Source organism: Alosa sapidissima, chromosome 21 (assembly GCF_018492685.1).
Source record: "Alosa sapidissima isolate fAloSap1 chromosome 21, fAloSap1.pri, whole genome shotgun sequence".
Classification (NCBI taxonomy): Eukaryota; Metazoa; Chordata; class Actinopteri; order Clupeiformes; family Clupeidae; genus Alosa; species Alosa sapidissima.
In genome coordinates, this window is record NC_055977.1 from 7,398,140 (window position 1) to 7,417,426 (window position 19,287).

The window sequence follows — 19,287 nt, forward strand, 5'->3', positions numbered from 1 at the left end:
TACAAGGCGTATTTATATACAGCGAGAGAGAGGGAGCTCTACCCAGCAGTGGACCGACACATCTCTACTGCTATTTCTGAGGGGGATTCCCTAAGGAGAAATCCCTCGTGCCCACTGGCATATAGCCCTAACATTGCACCACCAGTGCCTATTCTTAAATTCTGCGAGTCCCACCAACCAGAGCATGACACGACAGGAGATGACTGAGATGTTGGGCAGACTTTGTAGCCAGCATCACACAGACACGTCGCCTACTTGGTGATTATGTCATGCCCTTGGCCTAATGTGAAAATGAATGTCTCTGTTAGGCCTATAGGCCTAGTCAGTGGCTCATGTTTTGTGTCTATGACAATTGTAGGGATGGTGATTGGTCAATCTGTAGGCTACTTTCTTGTATATAGAGGAGCATCTTTCTCTTCAGTTGGAAAATCAGGGTGTTTATTGACATTTAAAGGTCTCATCTCATCGTTTTTTCATTAATTTTGCAGTGGTCTGTAGTATTGATGAATGCCCTGTGAGCCGGTTTTGGTGAAAAAAATGCTGTCCTGCGTCTGTTTCATGCTGTTCTAGTTTGGTGGGGAAGGTGGGCGGGGAGGAACGACTGGATTTCGCCTCTAGTCATGAATATTAATGACATGCTAATGAATTCACCTCTGATTGGCTAACAGTACTGTGACGCTTCCTCCAGTGCGTCCTCATCCGATTCTGCCTGTGCTATGCTCCATATTCAACTTTACAGTGCTAAAACCTGGCTAAAACTCGAGTCAAAACTGTTGCACAAAATGTCTTCGGAGATACAACTTCATGTGTTTGATCCTAGTATTCGAGTAGGAAGAAGAACTGCTTCCTGATCGTTTCTCTGTGAACGTTGGTTTAATAGAATGGTAACAATTGCCTGTCAGCTTAAAATTTCTCCTAAAAGAGGTAAACGTTTGTGACAATCGTCATCTTGCTTTCAAGTAATAAACAGTTGGAAACGTTTTAAAATAAAGACCTATTTCTTTACACAGTCAAAAGTCTTTGCAATCTTCCTAGTAGATATTTTACTTCACAACACAGGTAAGCACCCTAAATGCAGTTCAGCCACTGACCTAGCCTGCTAATGCTATCGGAATAGCTAGATAGTTATGGTTTGAATTCCATGCTACTATCATTGAAAGACCACTTGGTCATAGCCCAATATATAGATAGATCTAAATGCAAACACGCCTACCTAGCTATATTTTGCTGGAATTGTACCAGAATGCCTACAGAAGCAGAGAATGTGTGCTGTAAGACTTCTCCGGTAATGAGAACTATGGCTTTGATAGCCTGACATTGGCAGAGGTTAGCCTACTCAAGTTGTTTTCTGTCACGTATGACAGAAAAAGTAGCCTACTATAGGAATCTTATAGTATTTTGGGACTAAATATTACAGTAATCTTATAGGAATACTATAGTATTTGGACATACTATAGGTACTATAAGACTACTATAGAAAAACTATAGCGGTTACAGGATATTATAGAGTTATTAGTAGTACTTCTACAGTATGTCCCAATTATTCCTATAAGATTACTATAATATTTTGTCCCAAATACTATAAGATTCCTATACTACTTTTTCGTAAGGGGATTGGTCATGTGGTTATAAAAATGGGCAACACCAGTACCCCTGTTGTCTGTATGACCCTGTACCCAGGATTAGAACCAGTCTGCCTTAGCATAATGTACTCCCTTCAAAATGCACTAAACATTCGACTATGACAACTATGGCCCTCTGTGAGACTGAAGATATGAAAGGTAAGATAAACCTTTAGCTTAAAAGGGACAAAAACTGATGAAACTCCTAAAACAAATATACAAAACAGGTCAATTGTCTATAAACAACTTTATTATATTTACATACAGCAGTGGTACTCAAAGTGTGGTCCGCAAGTTCTCTCAAGTGTTCCACAAGTAGATGTGGTAAAATATAATAGATGAGTTGTTTGCAATATTGAACCAACTTGTATGTAAATCCAAACAGTTCTGCAACACTGATGTAACCTATGCCAGTTTAAATCATACGAATCCTCTGACACCATAAGCAAGGTGCAAAGACAATAAGCAAGGTGGTTCAGTAAGAAGGCCTATTGTGTAATATACTGTTGAAGTAGGTCTACTGTTTTTTTTTTTTTTTGCTAGGTGGTCCGTGAAACACTGACAAATAGTAATATTGCAGTCTATTAAAATAATGCAAACACAAAACAAGAACATCCAAACTATGCACAGAATTAACAATGTCCTCTTTTTGCCAGATGATGCAGACATCATCGTCATATGTTTCAGACATAGTGCTGGGATTATTTAGGGAAAAAGGTCTGAGTTGTTGTTTTGGCTTGTATTGTCCTGGGGATCCGAAGGGACAACACACAAAACACATCCGTTGGCTGTGATGATTTTATTACATTGCTCTTTGATTGCGCTGGGCCATAGGTGGAGCCATCAGGTGTTATTGTGGAGATGTCGCTTTCATCCTCCTCCTCCTCTTGATCAACCCGAGGTCTTCTAGCTGGCCTTGGATGAACAGGCTTGATGGCAGTAGAGGTAGCAGGCCCCCATGCCCATGGTGTATCCGAAGTGCTTGTATCAATACTCATACTTTTCATGAAGTATTCTGTTTGGGTACCTAAAGTAAATAAATGTGTATTACTGTCAAGTTACAAGATACTAACAGTACACAGGACATTCACTATCTCACAAAACTGTACTGGCACAATGGAAACAAAAATATTTTAGTGACTGTGGTAAGGTGTATGATGTACTAAGTAGCACACCCACAAGAAGACATTCGGTAATATCAATTCTATCTGTTATGCAATTCATGGGTTTCATCAGGTCCATTTACACAGGTGTATTAATCAAGCACCATGCAGTCTGCATTCATAATCGAGGTGCTTGATTTTATACACCTGTGGAAAGTGACCTGAAGAAACCCATGAATTGACTTCCCAAAACATTGACGAGCACATAAGAACCTGTATTAGACTACTAGAAAAAGACTTCTAGAAACGAACTAGCGCAACAATAAAAGTTAGATCACAAACCTTTGCTTCTAACGTGATGACCTAATGTAGGCTAGAAAGCTGTGTAGCCTGACATGAGGATGTGCTCTGGAAGACATACAAAACACTAAGTAAACAGCAAGTAATCAAACAAAACATCATTGTATGTCAATGTAATAATGGCAAGAAGACATAAATTAGACTGAAGTGTAAATACCTGAGCTCTAGTGATAGCAACTTAGCCTAATAGTGCAGGGGTATTGTGTTTTTGATTTTCCCTGTTTAGACTAGAACAATACCCGTACTTAGTTGAGCATAAAATATTGTTGCTAATATTATTATTTGTGGTTTAACGCTTACAGTGTAGGTTAGAAGATTATAGGTTCAACAAGCTAAATCTCTGGGTAGTGTGGTCAGTTTCTTATGAGTGTAGCTACACCAGGCACGTAACTGAAGCATTCCGTTCGCGTTATGTACTGCAACAATTAGCTTCCAATAGGCCTAATCAATGGAAGTTGCTACACCTGGCGTGTTAGTGGCCTGTAGGCTACGTTCGGGAAAATAGACCATTCCTCTAATGGATTTTACCAGAGCCCCTCCTATTAGGCATTCTCTGATTTTACACGTCGCGAACAGAACACTTCAGTTATGTGCCTGGTGTAGCTTCCTGTAATATAGGCTAGCCTAAGCCTTGCTTGTACCCTTTTCATGCATGCTAACGTGAAGAATATGAACATGCTATTTTGTAACAGACGTTAGGTGGAAAAGTTTGTTTGTACTTACAGCCTGTGAGCTGGTGGTCGATCGTCATGACGGTACAGAACCAGGTTTTCAGAACATCGATGCAAAACCACTTTCTAAGGCAGTGAGTGTTGTCGAAATGATTGGAACACAGAACTAATGTTGCACTACTTCGGTGGTGGTGTTCCAACGATAAATCCAAACCATTTCTTCCTCAACTCATGTTTCTAAGGCAAGACATGCAACATTGATGTGTTATTGCCAGAAATAAAACAGGCACGATTTTTTTTCTGCCATGTTGGCAACTTGCTGTTAGCTCCTACTAGCTGCAGAGAGACAATCCCCTAGCCGCAAAATCTTCCAGTCTTCCTGTAGGCGGTCACAAGCCAAGGTGGGCGAGGCCATGAATAGTCAGTTTCCCTTCGGCGTCATTGGGAAGGGCTCTTTCTGATTCGCTTGTTTTTCCGTGTATTTTCTTTCATTGGCTAATGCGGGCAATGGGGGTAGAAGATCATTTTCACGTGCAGCATGCATATGCAACTTGGAGTGAGCTATAGTATTTCGAAAGTAACAAGTATTAAACGGTTTGTCAGTGAATGTGACCTTTAACAACATCAAATCTCACTCACACTAAGGGCCTACACTCACATACTCAACTAGCCTACATCACTTACAGAACAAGGAACGCCACAGGACTCCAAGAGGTAAGAGGAAAGTAAATCTGCTCACCTCCTGAATGCAATTAAGTGGGAGTAACCCAGCAATCTTTGTAGGCAAGCATTAGTGACTTGAATAGACCAATTTCACAGTGTCCAGGTGTCCGGCCTCATTGATGTTAATGATACCTTAATTGGCAGGGTAATATGTCTTCCTGTTTCTGTCTTTCCTGTGGACTTTTCTTTTGCTGTCTATGGGACAGTGCTCTTCCACAGGAAGTTGATTTACACAGCGGCCCCATCTTGTGAAATGGGCTAATTAGATGTAGGCCTATTGGCAGCTAAGGGTAGCTCCATGCTCAATGAACAGCAGGGTAACATGTGGCCTTTTTGATTGATTGAAAACCAGACTCCCTGCCACATGCATTCTGGGCCATCTGCAGCTGTGTCACTGCACACAGGCTTCTTAGAAATGCATTACAGTAGCCGAGTCAAGGTGAGAGATAATGGTCTGTACCAAGAGCTGGATGGCGTGTTGGGTTAGGTACAGCCTGATTTTTTCGACATGACTGAGCAACAGATGCAATCTTATCAGACAAGGTCAGCTGGCCATCAGTCATGACACAGTTGTCATGTAACCTTGGTAGAAGCAAGAGATAAGGCTTTCATTGATGAAAATGTGGGTAATTCCAATTATTGTGAAGTCTGGTGTATTTAGGCCTCATTATGGATAAAAAGACAGACCAGAAGGTGTTGGGTAATTTGCTTTCAGATTGAGTTTTATTCTCTCCCAGTTTCTAAACGTTGCAACTTTCTAGATGTGGCAAGTGTCACAGCCATCATTTCTGTGGTTTGAGAATAACCTGAGCCTTCGTGCTGCCCTGTTACCTAGCAACTCAACAGATAATTCACCCACTTTCTTTATTTTTGGCAGAGGCTCTTAGAACCTTATTTTTGGCATAAACTCTTATTGTTATTTCAAATGAAATCAGTTTGTTTATATTGAGTGAATGTTACTGAACAAAAATGTCAAAAATGTCTAGTTCACGTTGGAGATTATGTTGTGGCACGTGTGCACACCATAATAACAATTTACGATTCAACAATTGGGGGCCAACCAGCGAAGCTGCGAAGACACCCATTGTGTTTCTACGTTTTCCTATTATTATTATTATTCCGTCATGGAAGTCTATGGCAGCCCATAGAACCGTCTGGAAAAAAGTTGTAAAATTTGGCACACAAATTAGGCACAGTCCCATGATTAGTTTCAAGTTGGCACCTCGAGCACTCTAGCGCCACCAAGAGGCCAAAGTTGGACGTGCGTTCATACAAGTAACTTTTGACCCATTGGCTCTATTGTCAAATATGAGGTATCGTTGGAATCCTTGGACCAAGCCGAGTTCAAGGCACCCTATGATGTCATTTTCCGCCATGATGGATTTTCCGCCATATTGGATTTAATCAAAAACACCTAAAAGTTTTCACAGGTCACAAAGTTTGTCCGATTGACACCAAACTTGACACACATAATCTTTAGTCCAAGCCTCAAAAAAGTTATTCCTTTTTGTCTTCAAATCTAAAACCGTTCGCCCGTAACAGCCAATCATAATTGACGGCGAAGCCACCAAACAGGAAGTGAAGTGATATCTCAGCAAAGCTTTCACGTATCAAAACCAAACTCGGTACATGGGGTCAGGACCAAATAAGGAGGAGGCTCAATAAATATAATGACTTTTGACTTATAGGTGGCGCTATAATTAGCAAATTTACCTTTTGGCCTGTAACGGGTGTTGTGTTTGGAATTAAAACTTACTAATGGTGATTGTTAATACTATGGGAGGTCGTAAGTCCGACAGATGTAAATTTGTGATGTCAACGTAATTGATCCGGCCGCCATATTGGATTTAATCAAAAACACCTAAAAGTTTTCACAAGTCACAAAGTTTGTCCGATTGACACCAAACTTGACACACATAATCTTCAGTCCAAGCCTCAAAAAAGTTATCCCTTTTTGTCTTCAAACCTAAAACCATCCGCCCGTAACAGCCAATTAATTGGTAAATTTTGACCACTGTGTGGCGCTATAATCACAGGAAGTAGGTTCATATCTCAGCAATGCTTACACATATCTAAACCAAACTTGGTACATGGACTTGAGACCCCATCCTGAGGACGCACAATAAATTTGGAGTCTTTTGACCACTAGGGGGGCGCTATAATCACAGGAAGTAGGCTCATATCTCAGCAATGCATTCACATATGGAAACCAAACTTGGTATATGGACTTGGGACCCAATCCTGAGGACACACAATACCTTTGGTGACCTTCGACCACTAGGGGGGCGCTAGAGATACAGGAAATTAGCTCATATCTCAGTAACGCCTTTACCAGTCCCTACAGGAATTCGCGATATTGCGATCACAACAATTAACGCAAATTCAACAAATCCTCGTGAATTCTGGGCGACCTCGCAATTTTGTCCAAACACTGCAACTTTTTCGCAAATTTGACCAATCGTCATGGTTTCCCCGTAAAATTTCACCCACCACAAGAGCCCCTCGCGCAGAATATTGACTCAGATGCCACACTCACTTCTGCAGAGACTGCCCTATAGACCCTTTCAACAATAAAAACAAAAACAATGCTTGAACGTTCTATTTGGGCCCCAATCTACTTCCTCTACATTAAGATAACATATGGAATGTTAAAAAGGTAGTCTTGTGGGGCCAACTATGATGCTGATAATGGAACTCTCTTGAAAGGGTCCATAACTTGTTCACTCCTCTGCAGTTTGGATGACAATAAATAGAAGGCTAACGTTAATGATCTGCTTTACTTGCATCTGTCATCTCAGCCTAGTGTTGCTAACCTGCCTAAGCTATGAAAGTAAGTTAATTAAGGCCTACTTGGTTTACTGACATTTGAGTAGGCTACAATATGCAACCCATTGGCAAACGTTTACACCTGGAGATGTCCTTTTAGCTCGTGTCATGTTTGCTAGCTTGTGGGCTCAGTTTGTGTAGTGCAGTGCTACCAAAATCATAGAAATGAATAACATTGTAAGACATTTACCTCTTCTATGATCCAAGAATGATTTCATACGAGTTATTTTTTAACATTTATTTTAACTAATGACATAGAAAACATTCCGAATTCTATCCACATATCGTAATGCACTATGCAAAAAGTTATTTCCAGTCGTAGCCGAACACAGTGAGATGCAAGCGTTCCAATTCACTTAGATATGTTATTACCCTACTCTCACGTCCTTAAAGTGGCAGGCAGTCAATTAGACTTACACACCACCAATGTAATAACATTAAAGAAAAGTGCAGTCTAATAGTTTAAATCAATATGAAATTACTAGATACTTAGTTGGCTATTAGTAATTATGCAAGTCACAGAATATGAATTATTAAAAAGATATGAACTTAATAGGCTATGAATTACAACATATATGAATGTATTGAAACATATGACATTATGCCATCTCTTTAGGGTGCTGTCTTTTTTGGACAGTTCTACGAAAGGTTATACTGCTTTGTGAATTACCCCAGTCAAAGTATTTACAAAAATAAAGTAGGCCAACTTTGATTTTCTGTAACCCTTACTATTTACCTTTACTTATCCTTTTTAATAAGCATCAAGATGATCCGTGTAATTTTGGTCTTACTAACCTTAATTACCCTCAATTAAAAAATAATAATAAAAAAAAAATCGCAACTATTTTTGCAATTTTCACTTCCTCTCGCAATTTTTTCGCAACAAACAGCTAAAAACACAGCAACTTCCATCGCAATTTCCATCGCACTGTAGGCCTATTTTTAAATGCAGTATAGTCCAATACATAAATTAAATACACATTATTTCAGACAGTGTGTTGTGCAGTCAAAAGTCAAACCAACTACTGTACACTCAAGAGAAACCGCGGTTTGGGATAAATGTGTGGTTTCCTGTTTCCTGCGTGCTTTTTAAATGTGTATCACATCCTCTCACATCACTATCTTTCTCACAGTGTCTGTTGACTCTTTTCACCTGATCTCACTTCTGTAGTGAAATAGGTTGGATAGTCCGGAACCTTCTCTAAATTTCTGTGGCAGGCCTGGCTATAATTCCTCATACTCATGTGAATAAGAGGCTACGCGAATGTGGGAAATATGGGAAATCACGCTGATAAAGACAACTGCAAACCTGTGTATGAAGTAATGCAGACTCAGGTCAGAAGTACAAGGTCCATCAAAGGAGGGAGAAGGTATGGTGAGCATTTCCGTAAAAATTACTGCTACTACTACTACCACCACCACTAATAATAGTAATAATATAATGTCTGAGTGTAGGATTCCTATCTATAATAATATTATTATTATTATATTATATTAATATAATAAAAATAATTCTCTATTGATATTCCTGTTACTCTATATATATATATATATATATAGAAGATTAGGAGTTACTCTCTTCTAATTGCTTTAAATCATTTCAGTTTCTTCTTCTTGATTAGAAAGACTTAATGTTGCTTTTTCTATTTTCAGTTGGTGTGGCTATGCCAAACAAATAGGCAGTGTATAATCTTTTACCTTCAATTACAAACATCGCTACTGACATGAAGCCATAAGGTTTTTTGGTCACTAGGCCTAATCTAATAATAATAATAATAATAATACATTTTATTTAAAGCGCCTTTCATGTTATACCCAAGGACACTGTACACAATAAGACAAGAGTTACATAGACATAAGAGCAACATAAAAGTATCATACAGGGACAGTACTAGACAAGAGTAGCAGACATAAAAGCAGCATAAAAGCAATATACTGGGACAATACATTTAGATTGTACACTTACAATACACTATACATTCAACAGGGGACAAACATTGACAACAAAAATAGAATAAAAAATAAAATAAAACAACAATAGATAGACAGGGGAGCGAGTGGGGTGGAGGAGGGGTGGTTATGAGTAGGAAGGAAAAGCTAGAGTGAAAAGGTGCTTTCAGCATGCATTTAAAGGTGGACAGTGAAGTGATTTGACGTAGTGCAAGTGGGAGGGTTGTTCCAGAGTTTGGGGCCAGCCACGCTAAAAGCCCTTTCACCCATGGAACGGAGATGTGCAGTGGGGGTGGATAGGAGGTGGGCATCAGCAGGTTGGTTGGTAAGGGGTCAGAAGGCTTATATATAAGTATATATACTCTTTATTTCGTGAGGGAAATTTGGTCTCTGCATTTATCCCAATTTGTGAATTAGTGAAACACACTCAGCACACAGTGAGGTGAAGCACACACTAATCCCAGCACAGTGAGCTGTCTGCTACAACAGCAGCGCTCGGGGAGCAGTGAGGAGTGTGGTGCCTTGCTCAAGGGCACTTTAGCTGTTCCTACTGGTCGGGGTTCGAACCGGCACCGGTTACCGGTTACCGGTTACAAGTCCGAAGCGCTAACCAGTAGGCCACGGCTGCCCCACTTGCACTTGCACTCACTTGAAAGATAGGATGGTGCAAGATTATGTTGGGCTTTGAAAACAAGAATGATTTTGAATTGAATACGGTATTGTACAGGGAGCCAGTGTAGTTGATGGAGGATGGGAGTGATATGTTGCCAGGGCCTGGTACGGGTGAGAACTCTTGCTGCGGAATTTTGTATGTATTGTAGCCTGTCTAATCTCTTTGCTGAGACACCAAAGAGCGGGGCATTACAGTAAGTCTGGAGGTTATGAAAGCATGAATGAGAGTCTCAGCAGTGGGGTTAAGGGACGGGCGGAGTTTAGAAATGTTTTTGAGATGGATGAAGGCTGTTTTAGTGATATTTGATGTATTTGATGTGAGAGTCAAAGGAAAGTGTAGAGTAAATTATGACACCAAGGTTTTTTGACTTCAGAGGTAGTGGTGGTGAAGTAGCCAAGGATGAATAACTGTGATTGTTTAAGCTTTTTCAGTACAGAATCTACACATCAATGTTGATGAATGTAATTTTTATTGAGTTTATTGTGTATTTTATAACTGTAAAGGATGAGAAAAAACAGGACTGATCTTTTAGATGTGGAAGTTTCAATCAAACTGACTGAACCTGAGGAGCATCACAGTCGTCAAGGATCTAAAAAGTAAGAAAACATAATTTAATCCTTCAGCAAGGGGAGTTTACAATGTGAGGTTCTAAAATTCCATGTTCAATTCAATGAACCCAGATAGTCTTTAGAACATTCATTTTCTAAGAATATTTCTCTCACACCGGTGTGACTGATTTTACACTGTATGCCAACCACAAACTGTGGTGAGTACTAGGCTATACTGAGGTGGGTACTATACCCCACCTCAGTTTTCGGTTGGCATACAGTGTGAAATCATCGTCAATGTTTGTTTCATTTTTATAAAGGAGCACAGCTTCTGCATGTGTTGAGATCCCTATATCAGTTGAAAATCAACAAAATGTCAGTGATGAGGACCCGGAGAGGTATGGATAAGGAGTCTATCCTACATTTTCTCTTGATTGCTTTAAAGGATTCTTTTCAGTTCAGTTGTTTTCAAATTTAAATGTATATATAAAAAGCTAAGTAATACTGAATTACTTGAATTGCAACGCTTTATGTTTGTGAACCTTATTGAACAGAAGTCCATTTAGGCTCTTCATAAGTGACTGATGACAGTGATGGCTTTGCTCTGTAATTCATGCAATTACATGCAGCAACAATACAGTATGTTACAGTATATGTTCGTTGATAACAATCTTGGCAAACTGGCATGAGGGAATTAGTTTGTCTAACACATCAACAATGAGGAATTTATAGAATATTTACTCATGTTATGGGGCTATATGTATCGATGAGCAAATCTCAAGGAGGACAGAAGGAAGCAGTGACCTTTCAGATCTGGAAATTTCCGTCACAGTGAATGAGGATATTACAGCTGTCAAGGATCCAAGAAGAGAAGAATTGTAGGTTGTTTATTACAGAGTATGCCTATCAAGTATCAAAGTCTTTTTTAAGTGTTTTTCATGTTGCACATGGATCAATTGAAAATCAAGAGACTTTATGTCGTACAAGTTGTAAGAGGTAAGATTTTGCATTTGCACTCCTCTTCACCAACAAATCAGAAACACTAAAAGGCTAATTTCTTTGCTCATATATGATAATTTTGCAATGTTTCCTGAGCTTATTATTGTGTATTTTATAACTGTATAGGACGAGAGAAGACAGCACTGATCTTGTAAATGTGGAAGTTTCAATCAGACTGAGTGAACCTGAGCGACATCATAGTCGTCAAGGATCTAAGAAGTAAGATAAATACAATTCAAGGCTGTTCATTTGAAGACAAATATGGAAGAGTAACGTTGCCTAATTTTACACAGTATGCCAACCAAACATGCACAATGAGGTGGGTAGAGTATGTGTCAATGTTTGTTTCATTTTTAAAAAGGAGCGCAACTTCTGCATGTGTTGAGGTTGAAAATCAAGAGAATGTCAGTCCCAGGAGCTCTGAGAGGTAAGAGGAAAGAATAAACACCTAGTGTTGTCTGAAGGAGCAATACAAGGCTTCCTAGGTGTTCATTTTGCCACATTTTTTTTCTTTATAGAATTATTCCATTCGCAGAAAAATATAACTTTAACATTTGTTGACCTTAACCATTCAGACATTACAGACGACCAGAGGGCATTTTTTTTTAATAACACATGTAACCAACACACCCGTACAAAAATTGGTTTTATATACAGAATTTGGTTTAATATTATCTGAGAGAGAGGAGTTCGCACACTGAAAGAAATGACTTAAACAAAGTCTACAGAAAAGAGTTTTTCCATTTAATTTTGGGAGCAAGAGCAAACAACTCTTGGTTTAAACGCACCTGGCTAAACTCTAGATCATCTGAGCGCAACAATACTCTCCTGCATCCGTTTAATATTAACTGAAAATGCTTATGATCTTATTTAATACATGTAAGGATGGAAGCAGGCAGCACTGATCTTTTAGATGTGGATGTTTCCATCACACTGGGGGAAACTGAAGGATGTCACAGTCGTCAAGGATCTCAGAAGTAAGAGAAACTCATTACAACCTATATGAAGATGGCATGATGTTGCCTAATTTTACATACAGTATATGTCATTTAACAATTAGGTTGGCAGTGTGCATCAATGTTTCTTTTTTTTAAAAACTTTTTTTAAAGGAGTGAACAATCAACAAGTTGTCAAGGATCTAAGAAGTAAGAAAACATCTTTAGAGAGGGTTGTTTGTTGTCGCTCTATAAGGGATTATGCTGCGTTCCATTGTACTCAGAACTTGGGGTAAAAACGACCTCCGATTCGGAAAAGTGCAATGGAACAGCCATTCAAGTCGGGAGTCCAAATCGGAAACTCAGGCAAGGTCCATGTAGACTAAATTGACGAATTCCATGGTTGACGTCACAGCAATATTGAACTTTAAAGGGAAACTTGGCAGGATTAGCTATATTTACCCCTCTGCTGGAGAAATTGTGCATTATTCTATTTCAAACTGTGGAAAAAGGTAACAATAAAGCACATGGATTTGTTTACAAGCTAGCGAAACGGTTAGCATAAGTTTGGCAGAACAATGTGGATGTTACAAGGTAAGAAACACGATTTAAAACGAGTTTCTTGTTTCTCACTTCTCTTTCCGGGACAGTAGTCTCAATGTTGCAAGGTTGGTTTTCCGCCTGGGGACGCTAGGGGCAGCGGGGAAAGTCACCATTTTCACCGGGACAGGTCATTTAACCATCCAAATGATTTCTAAACATGTTTATTACGTTGAAATAGTTTAAGTAGAATTACCTGTTTGTCAATTTTTTTTCTGATAAAATCTGATAGGATAGTGGAGAATGACAGGAAGCGAGTGGGAGAGAGAGTCAGGGTGGGATCCGGAAAGGACCACGGGGCGGGAATCGAACCCTGGTCGCCGGCATATGGTGCAGGTGCCTCAGCCAGTCGCGCTACGCCCAGGGTCTTGGTAGAAGTTTTTACTAGCCTACTCTCATCCTTGTTAGCTAAGCTAGCTACATCAATGTGACTAAACAACCATAACATTAGATTCCTGTTGGCATCCATGTTCTTCCGAGAAGATGCACTGGAATGCATTTAGATTGGAAGTCTGGAAAACCGACACAGAATGATCGACTTCCGACTTGCAATGGAAAGCAGCAAATCACTGAATGTAATAACAAAGATAGACTCTGTTTTGGCAGAGTGATTTCAGACTGTATGTATTCATATTACAGAACACACAAAGTCAAAGGTATTTTTATTCGCCAAAGCTTTAATCGCCGGGGATTTAAGAGGTAAGTAAAAAGACATTTCCTAATTTGTGGTCATAGTGCATACTCTGTTCGATAACAAATCGCTATATATACAGTATAATATGTGTTAGTGTGAAGTTGGTTACATCCTCTTTTGTTATTACTGGTAACATGACACTGGCCTGAATTTGTTTTTCTTGAACCCAAGCCCAGACCTCACATCCATTTTGTAAAGGGGACCCTCATCTGATTAGCCTGACGTAGCCATACTCAATTCTAATCAGAATATGAGTCTGATACTGCTCCATTGGGACGTAATTATGGGTTTTCAACCGATACAGGGGGGGAATGCCTCTGCACTCAATTGGATAGACATAACCAATCAGAGCAACGAAATAACTTACCGTGAAATGTAGGAAGAACACACGAACCATCCTTCTTCTCCACAAATGCCTTAACATTGTTTTCTGGTCTTTTGTAAAAGTTATTGTGCCGTCAATATCTCCTACAACACTCATTAGCGAAATCTAAGAGATACGTAGTAAGGTACGCTATTTGGAAAAAACTGATAGCTTATATCCCCTCCGTTTTTAAAAATAATTCTGTTGAACACTGATATGCTACAAACATGTTATAAACAGCTGGGAAAGGCTGTCGCAAATCCCTCGAACAGGTGGTCAATCAGAGATTTCAAACGAACGAGGGAACAACATGTCACAATGCAACACGCTGTTTTCCCTTGATGAAAGTGAAACCATGAGTTTTCCCACATCTCAACTTTGGCCAAAGTTTTCAGAAATAATCGTTTTCAGTGATAAAACCATTGAATATCATTGAAATAATATGCATATTCCATATGGGGTCTTAGAAGCCATCTGTCTCCTTCTAGCCACAGCGTTTTTGTTGCAAACATAATCAACCTAAGCATGCTCAGATGACGTGATAGACGATGCGTTGTTGCTCACCTGTCCATCATCCTAAAGTCCGATTTGATTGGTCCGCCAGATTTCGGGCGAGCATAGTTGCTCCACAATGGAGCAATGCCAGACCAAACTTCCCGACCTCAAATGTTGTGGTACGTTCGGATGGCACCCAGGCTGATAGGGGTGACCCCTATGTTCCTTATCTGATAGGGGTGACCCCTATGTTCCTTATCTTATATAGGGGTCACCTATGCACCTATGAATATTTTTCCCATTCAAATGAACCATGCTCCTTCAGCCCTATTCTTTTTGGCATTTGGAATTTTCAAAGGTTTGAAAGGCAGTTACTTTGTCCAGATAACTTAGTGCACCTTTTCTCGCAGTGTTCCTCATAAACCTTTTCTCTAATGCAAATTAGGCTCTGTGTTCCTTCAGTAGCAGAGCCAGTCCATCCATACTGTACACCATTCTTTTTTGGCCCAATGGTGTGCTACAAGGTTCTAGTTGTTTACTTCATTTCAACAAAGAAGCTAAAATGCTAGGTTATACTGATTCATGTTTTTCATTTGTCTTGAGATGGCTACATTACTTCTAAATGAGTAATGTAGCACCATTTCCAAAGATATTTTGATTGTAATTATCTGTTTTTTCACCGTCCCTGTAGGATGACAAAATGTGCTGCTAAGGTCTCGCAGAAACCAGATACATTAACAGTGGATGGAAATGAGGGCAATCATAGTTGCCAAGGCTCTCAGAGGTGAGAATACACTTATACATTCTATGCAATAACATAAACAATTTAGCTAACTACATGGGAACACTGTTAAAGATGCACTCCAGCCATTGATCAACCCCTAAAAACTCATCTTACTCAGTGAAATGAGTTAATGGCCTTGAAAATGGCTTGCATGTATCTCATACCTACTCTGCCTCATCTCTGATCATCTCTGATATCAAATTGTCAATGCAGTGTCCAGGTGGATCAGTTGCCGTATCTATTGTTCAGTAATATTTAAGGTCTGGTGTAATATTTATTGTAATTAATATGTAACAGCTATTCTTACATAATGTACAGGTCAGAACATGAGGGCTACCTACATAGTGTCCTAAAGTGGAAGTGCAATCGCTGTGCAGACGTGACAAATTCAACCAATTGGATTAAGGCGAAGCCCTCTGTATCCACAGAAGAGGGTTTTCCATTGTTTGTGCAGACCTGTAGTTCTGGACAGTTTGAGTGTACACAAACTGGTATACGCTGGGTCTGTTCTACAGACGTGAAGATACAGTATCGTGTTGTGAATTGGGAAGTACTTCATGGGATAATGGAATCATATGAACCAGCTGGTCCTTTGCTGAACATTACACTTCTAGAGGGGGAACTGGAGGAGATCCACCTGACACATTTTCTCTGTTTGGGAGGTGTTGAAGCATCACTGCATGATTCTGTGAAGGTTCTACATTGGCAGAAGAGTAGAGTGTCCTTGGAAAAATGTGACTTGACCCGATTCCACGGCAGAGTCTCTAAGCCCACCTTTTCCTTTCTCGGGCTCATCATCAAGAAGTTTCAAGACTTTCTGTCACTTTCTGCGCATGGGGCATTGGTACACTACTGTGCTGGAGTTTCACCCCTTATTCTTCACACTTATCTCATGCCCGAGGAGCCCATTCTACTACAGCGTGTAAAGGAGAACAGTGCCAACTATTGTCCGATCCCTCTACCCAGACCTGAAGAGCCTTTAAGGTTGGGGACCTTCTACCAACTCAGAACTTCCTGTTTTTCCGACATCACTCCTTCAGAGATCCAATTTAGGTATCCAAGAATTGTCCCAAACTTCTTTAAAGTGCGCATTGAAGATCCCAAGGACAAATTTAAAATGGAGCTGATTCGCGTTCATGACCGTGAATGTAAGTGGATTGGTGAATTTCATAAGGATGAATACAACAAGAGCACAGCAAAGAGGCAGGTAGCGATTCTGGAGAACTACAGCCCAGCAATGATTGAAAATGAGGCCCATTTTATTGATGATCACAGAGTTACACTCATTGAGCGTGTGACATGTATACCTCCCATAGCAGAAGAGATGCTCTCACAAGGTTTGATCCATAAAGAAAAACATTCAAACATCATGGCAGCAAGGACCAGTGAAGATAGAATGAGGGAGATCTACAAATGTCTGCAGTCTAGCGGAACCAAAGGGAAGGCCCAATTTTACCAGATCCTTCTACTAAAAGAGCCCCACTTGGTGAAGCATCTGAATAATTCGCATCACTGATCAGGAAGGGTGTCCTGCAACTGTTTTTTGAGAACCTGATGTTATTTGATGCCATTGTAAACAGTATTGGCCTGATAAATCATATTGTTTTGGTGGGGACACGGACACCTGGAAATATTGATATCACAAAACCTACAAATGCATTCCGTTTAATAAAACAATGTTTTCTCTCTCCTTTTTTGTTTCTGTGCAATCATAACCAGCCTCATGAAATAGTCACCTGGAATTCTGTTTGATTTAATTTGACTGAAAGAAAGGCAGCATGATGGACGGGTCTGATGGAAAGCCATTCCAACTCAAGTGGTTGAGAAAATAGAAAGAGTGAAAGAAAGTCACTCATCTCAGTAAATGTTGGCTCTGCTTTTAAGAACAAATCATTATTTTCTTGTTTAAACTCTGTTTGCTTAGCCTACTACACAATCTCACGTGTGTTATTTCAACCTTCAGTTTTGTTGCACAAAGTAACAATAGTCAAAATAAATATCCATAAAAAATTTAAAAAATCCATAAATGTGTGTCCAAACTTTTGACTGGTGTAAGTTGTGTTTCCTGGAGCCTTGGTGTGGTTTGAATGTGTGCAGCCTATTAACCTCGAGTTCATCTGGCAAAATGCTGGCAACTCAAATATAAAAATTGGGGTTATACTGTGGAGACCTACATACGATTGTGACAATTGATTAGGTGGGATATCTATATGAAGTTATTGTAAGTCAAGGGAAGTTACTAAAATATGTTCCATGTAGAAATTAGCCTATTAACAAGTAGCCTATGAAAATAGGCTGAATTAATATTCACATTTATTTAGATTTTTGGTTAGTGCCATAATTCTGGGATAGGCCCATTGTAAGGAAATAACGATAAACATGTATCAGATGTGTCCCTCTCTCACATAGTACATTTCTGCAGAGGTATTTATTACCATATTCTAATTTATTCATAGACAACACTATCCTGCACTTTATATTTATTCAATGGCTATCTATTTGTTTGTATTTATTGAAACTATTTATCTTCTGGTGTGCTTTCGTTACATCTGTGGTACAGAGAAACTGGAAATTTGAATTTCACCTTGGGGGGTTATTACAGTTTCTATCTATCTATCTATCTATCTATCTATCCATCTATCCATCTATCTATCTATCTAACGATAATGGAAAAGTTGTTTGTTCAGTTAGGCCTAAAACTGTATGCTGGCAAAGTTTGTTTTGATGTTCTGCAGTTTATAGGTTGTGGTGGATGTGGTAGAAGCACAGGATGGGCTGTCCTCCGTGTCTCCGTGTCTGACCTACAATTTAGTAACAGATTGAGGCCTTTGGGGAGGGCCTGTTTTTATGGTTCCGTTTAGGTGACAGAATATATTTTGCAATATGAACATATTAGATTAGATTATTCAACGTTATTGTCATTGCCATTGCAATGCAGTTTTGCGTCTAACCAGAAGTGCAAAAAAAAAAGTGCAATGTGATATACAAAGTATAGGCAGGTGGTGCATAGACAGGACAATAAATATAGTGCAGTGTAGACAGTAGTATACAGTTGATTTACAGAAGGTGGTTTAGAGTAGTATAAATGAAATATAAATATGTGCAGTGTATAAGCAGTTACCTTAAGACTAAAATAAATATGGCTATGTAATATGAACAATGTATGAACAACATGTATGTGCAATGTAGTAGCAGTAACATTATAATAGTAAGAATAGTATGCAGTGTATTACAGAATATAGAATAAGAAAACAGAATAAATGTGGATATTCAGTATGAAAAATAAAGACAGATATGTACAGAATGTACAGCTATGCGCAGTGTAACAGTACCATTGTAGTGCAGAAACAGTAACATTATAAGAGTGGTAAGAATAAGAGTATGTGCAGGATGAGTATGAAGAGCAGTAGAAAATGTATATATATATACAAGTGTAACACTATACAGTATTTTGTAAATAAATAGATAGAACACTATGGATGGGATAGGGTAGTGCAAATGTAAGGCCGGGGAGACGCGCTGGGGGTTGGGTGTGTGACTGTGTGTCTGCCTCCTTGTTGTCCATGTCAAGGTTGCCAAGTCGTGGACACCTCAACAGGGAAGGAGGCATCGGGTAGGGGCGGTGGGAGGCGGTGGGGGGCTTAGTTGGTTGGTTGGTTGTCACTGGGGTGCAGAGCTAGAGTTCAGTAGGGTGACAGCTGCAGGAAAGAAGCTTCCTCTGAACCTGCTGAGACCTGTAACGCCTCCTGGAGGGGAGTGGGGTGAACAGTCTATATATATATATATATATATATATATATATATATATCGGAGAATAGACGCGCTTTTAAGGGCCGGGTTTTGATGAAATTCATCACTCTCACAACAACGTTCAAAATCTCATGTAGGTCTGGACTAACTAAGCTGCCTTGACACGAGCGCTTCCCTAAAACACAGTGCG

The 19,287-nt window shown here is 39.5% G+C and overlaps 1 protein-coding gene across 11 annotated transcripts; it reads left to right on the top strand.

Moving 5' to 3' along the window:
• Nucleotides 1-110: 110 nt before the first annotated feature.
• LOC121695646 (NACHT, LRR and PYD domains-containing protein 1 homolog) lies at nt 111-17,037 on the top strand. 11 transcript variants are annotated; one of them, XM_042076675.1, is made up of 12 exons: nt 111-258; nt 4,402-4,470; nt 10,432-10,524; nt 10,797-10,874; nt 11,407-11,472; nt 11,602-11,694; nt 11,837-11,902; nt 12,360-12,452; nt 12,585-12,620; nt 13,650-13,709; nt 15,255-15,347; nt 15,666-17,037. In XM_042076675.1, the coding sequence occupies exons 3-12, from the start codon at nt 10,433-10,435 to the stop codon at nt 16,861-16,863; spliced, it is 1,875 nt and encodes a 624-aa protein (XP_041932609.1). In that variant the 5' UTR covers nt 111-258; nt 4,402-4,470; nt 10,432; the 3' UTR covers nt 16,864-17,037. The 11 variants fall into 11 exon arrangements, with proteins under 11 accessions (XP_041932609.1, XP_041932611.1, XP_041932607.1 ...); XM_042076673.1 differs by lacking the exons at nt 111-258; nt 4,402-4,470 and adding exons at nt 4,944-5,022; nt 8,477-8,675; XM_042076677.1 differs by lacking the exons at nt 111-258; nt 4,402-4,470 and adding an exon at nt 4,727-4,918.
• Nucleotides 17,038-19,287: the final 2,250 nt, after the last annotated feature.

Coding starts and splice junctions, on each gene's coding strand:
- LOC121695646 (XM_042076673.1), top strand. CDS start 8,581: ATGGGAAATCACGCTGATAAAGACAACTGCAAACCTGTGTATGAAGTA. Junction 11,695..11,836: donor AGTCGTCAAGGATCTAAGAA/GTAAGATAAATA, acceptor ATTTTTAAAAAG/GAGCGCAACTTCTGCATGTG. Junction 13,710..15,254: donor AATCGCCGGGGATTTAAGAG/GTAAGTAAAAAG, acceptor CCGTCCCTGTAG/GATGACAAAATGTGCTGCTA.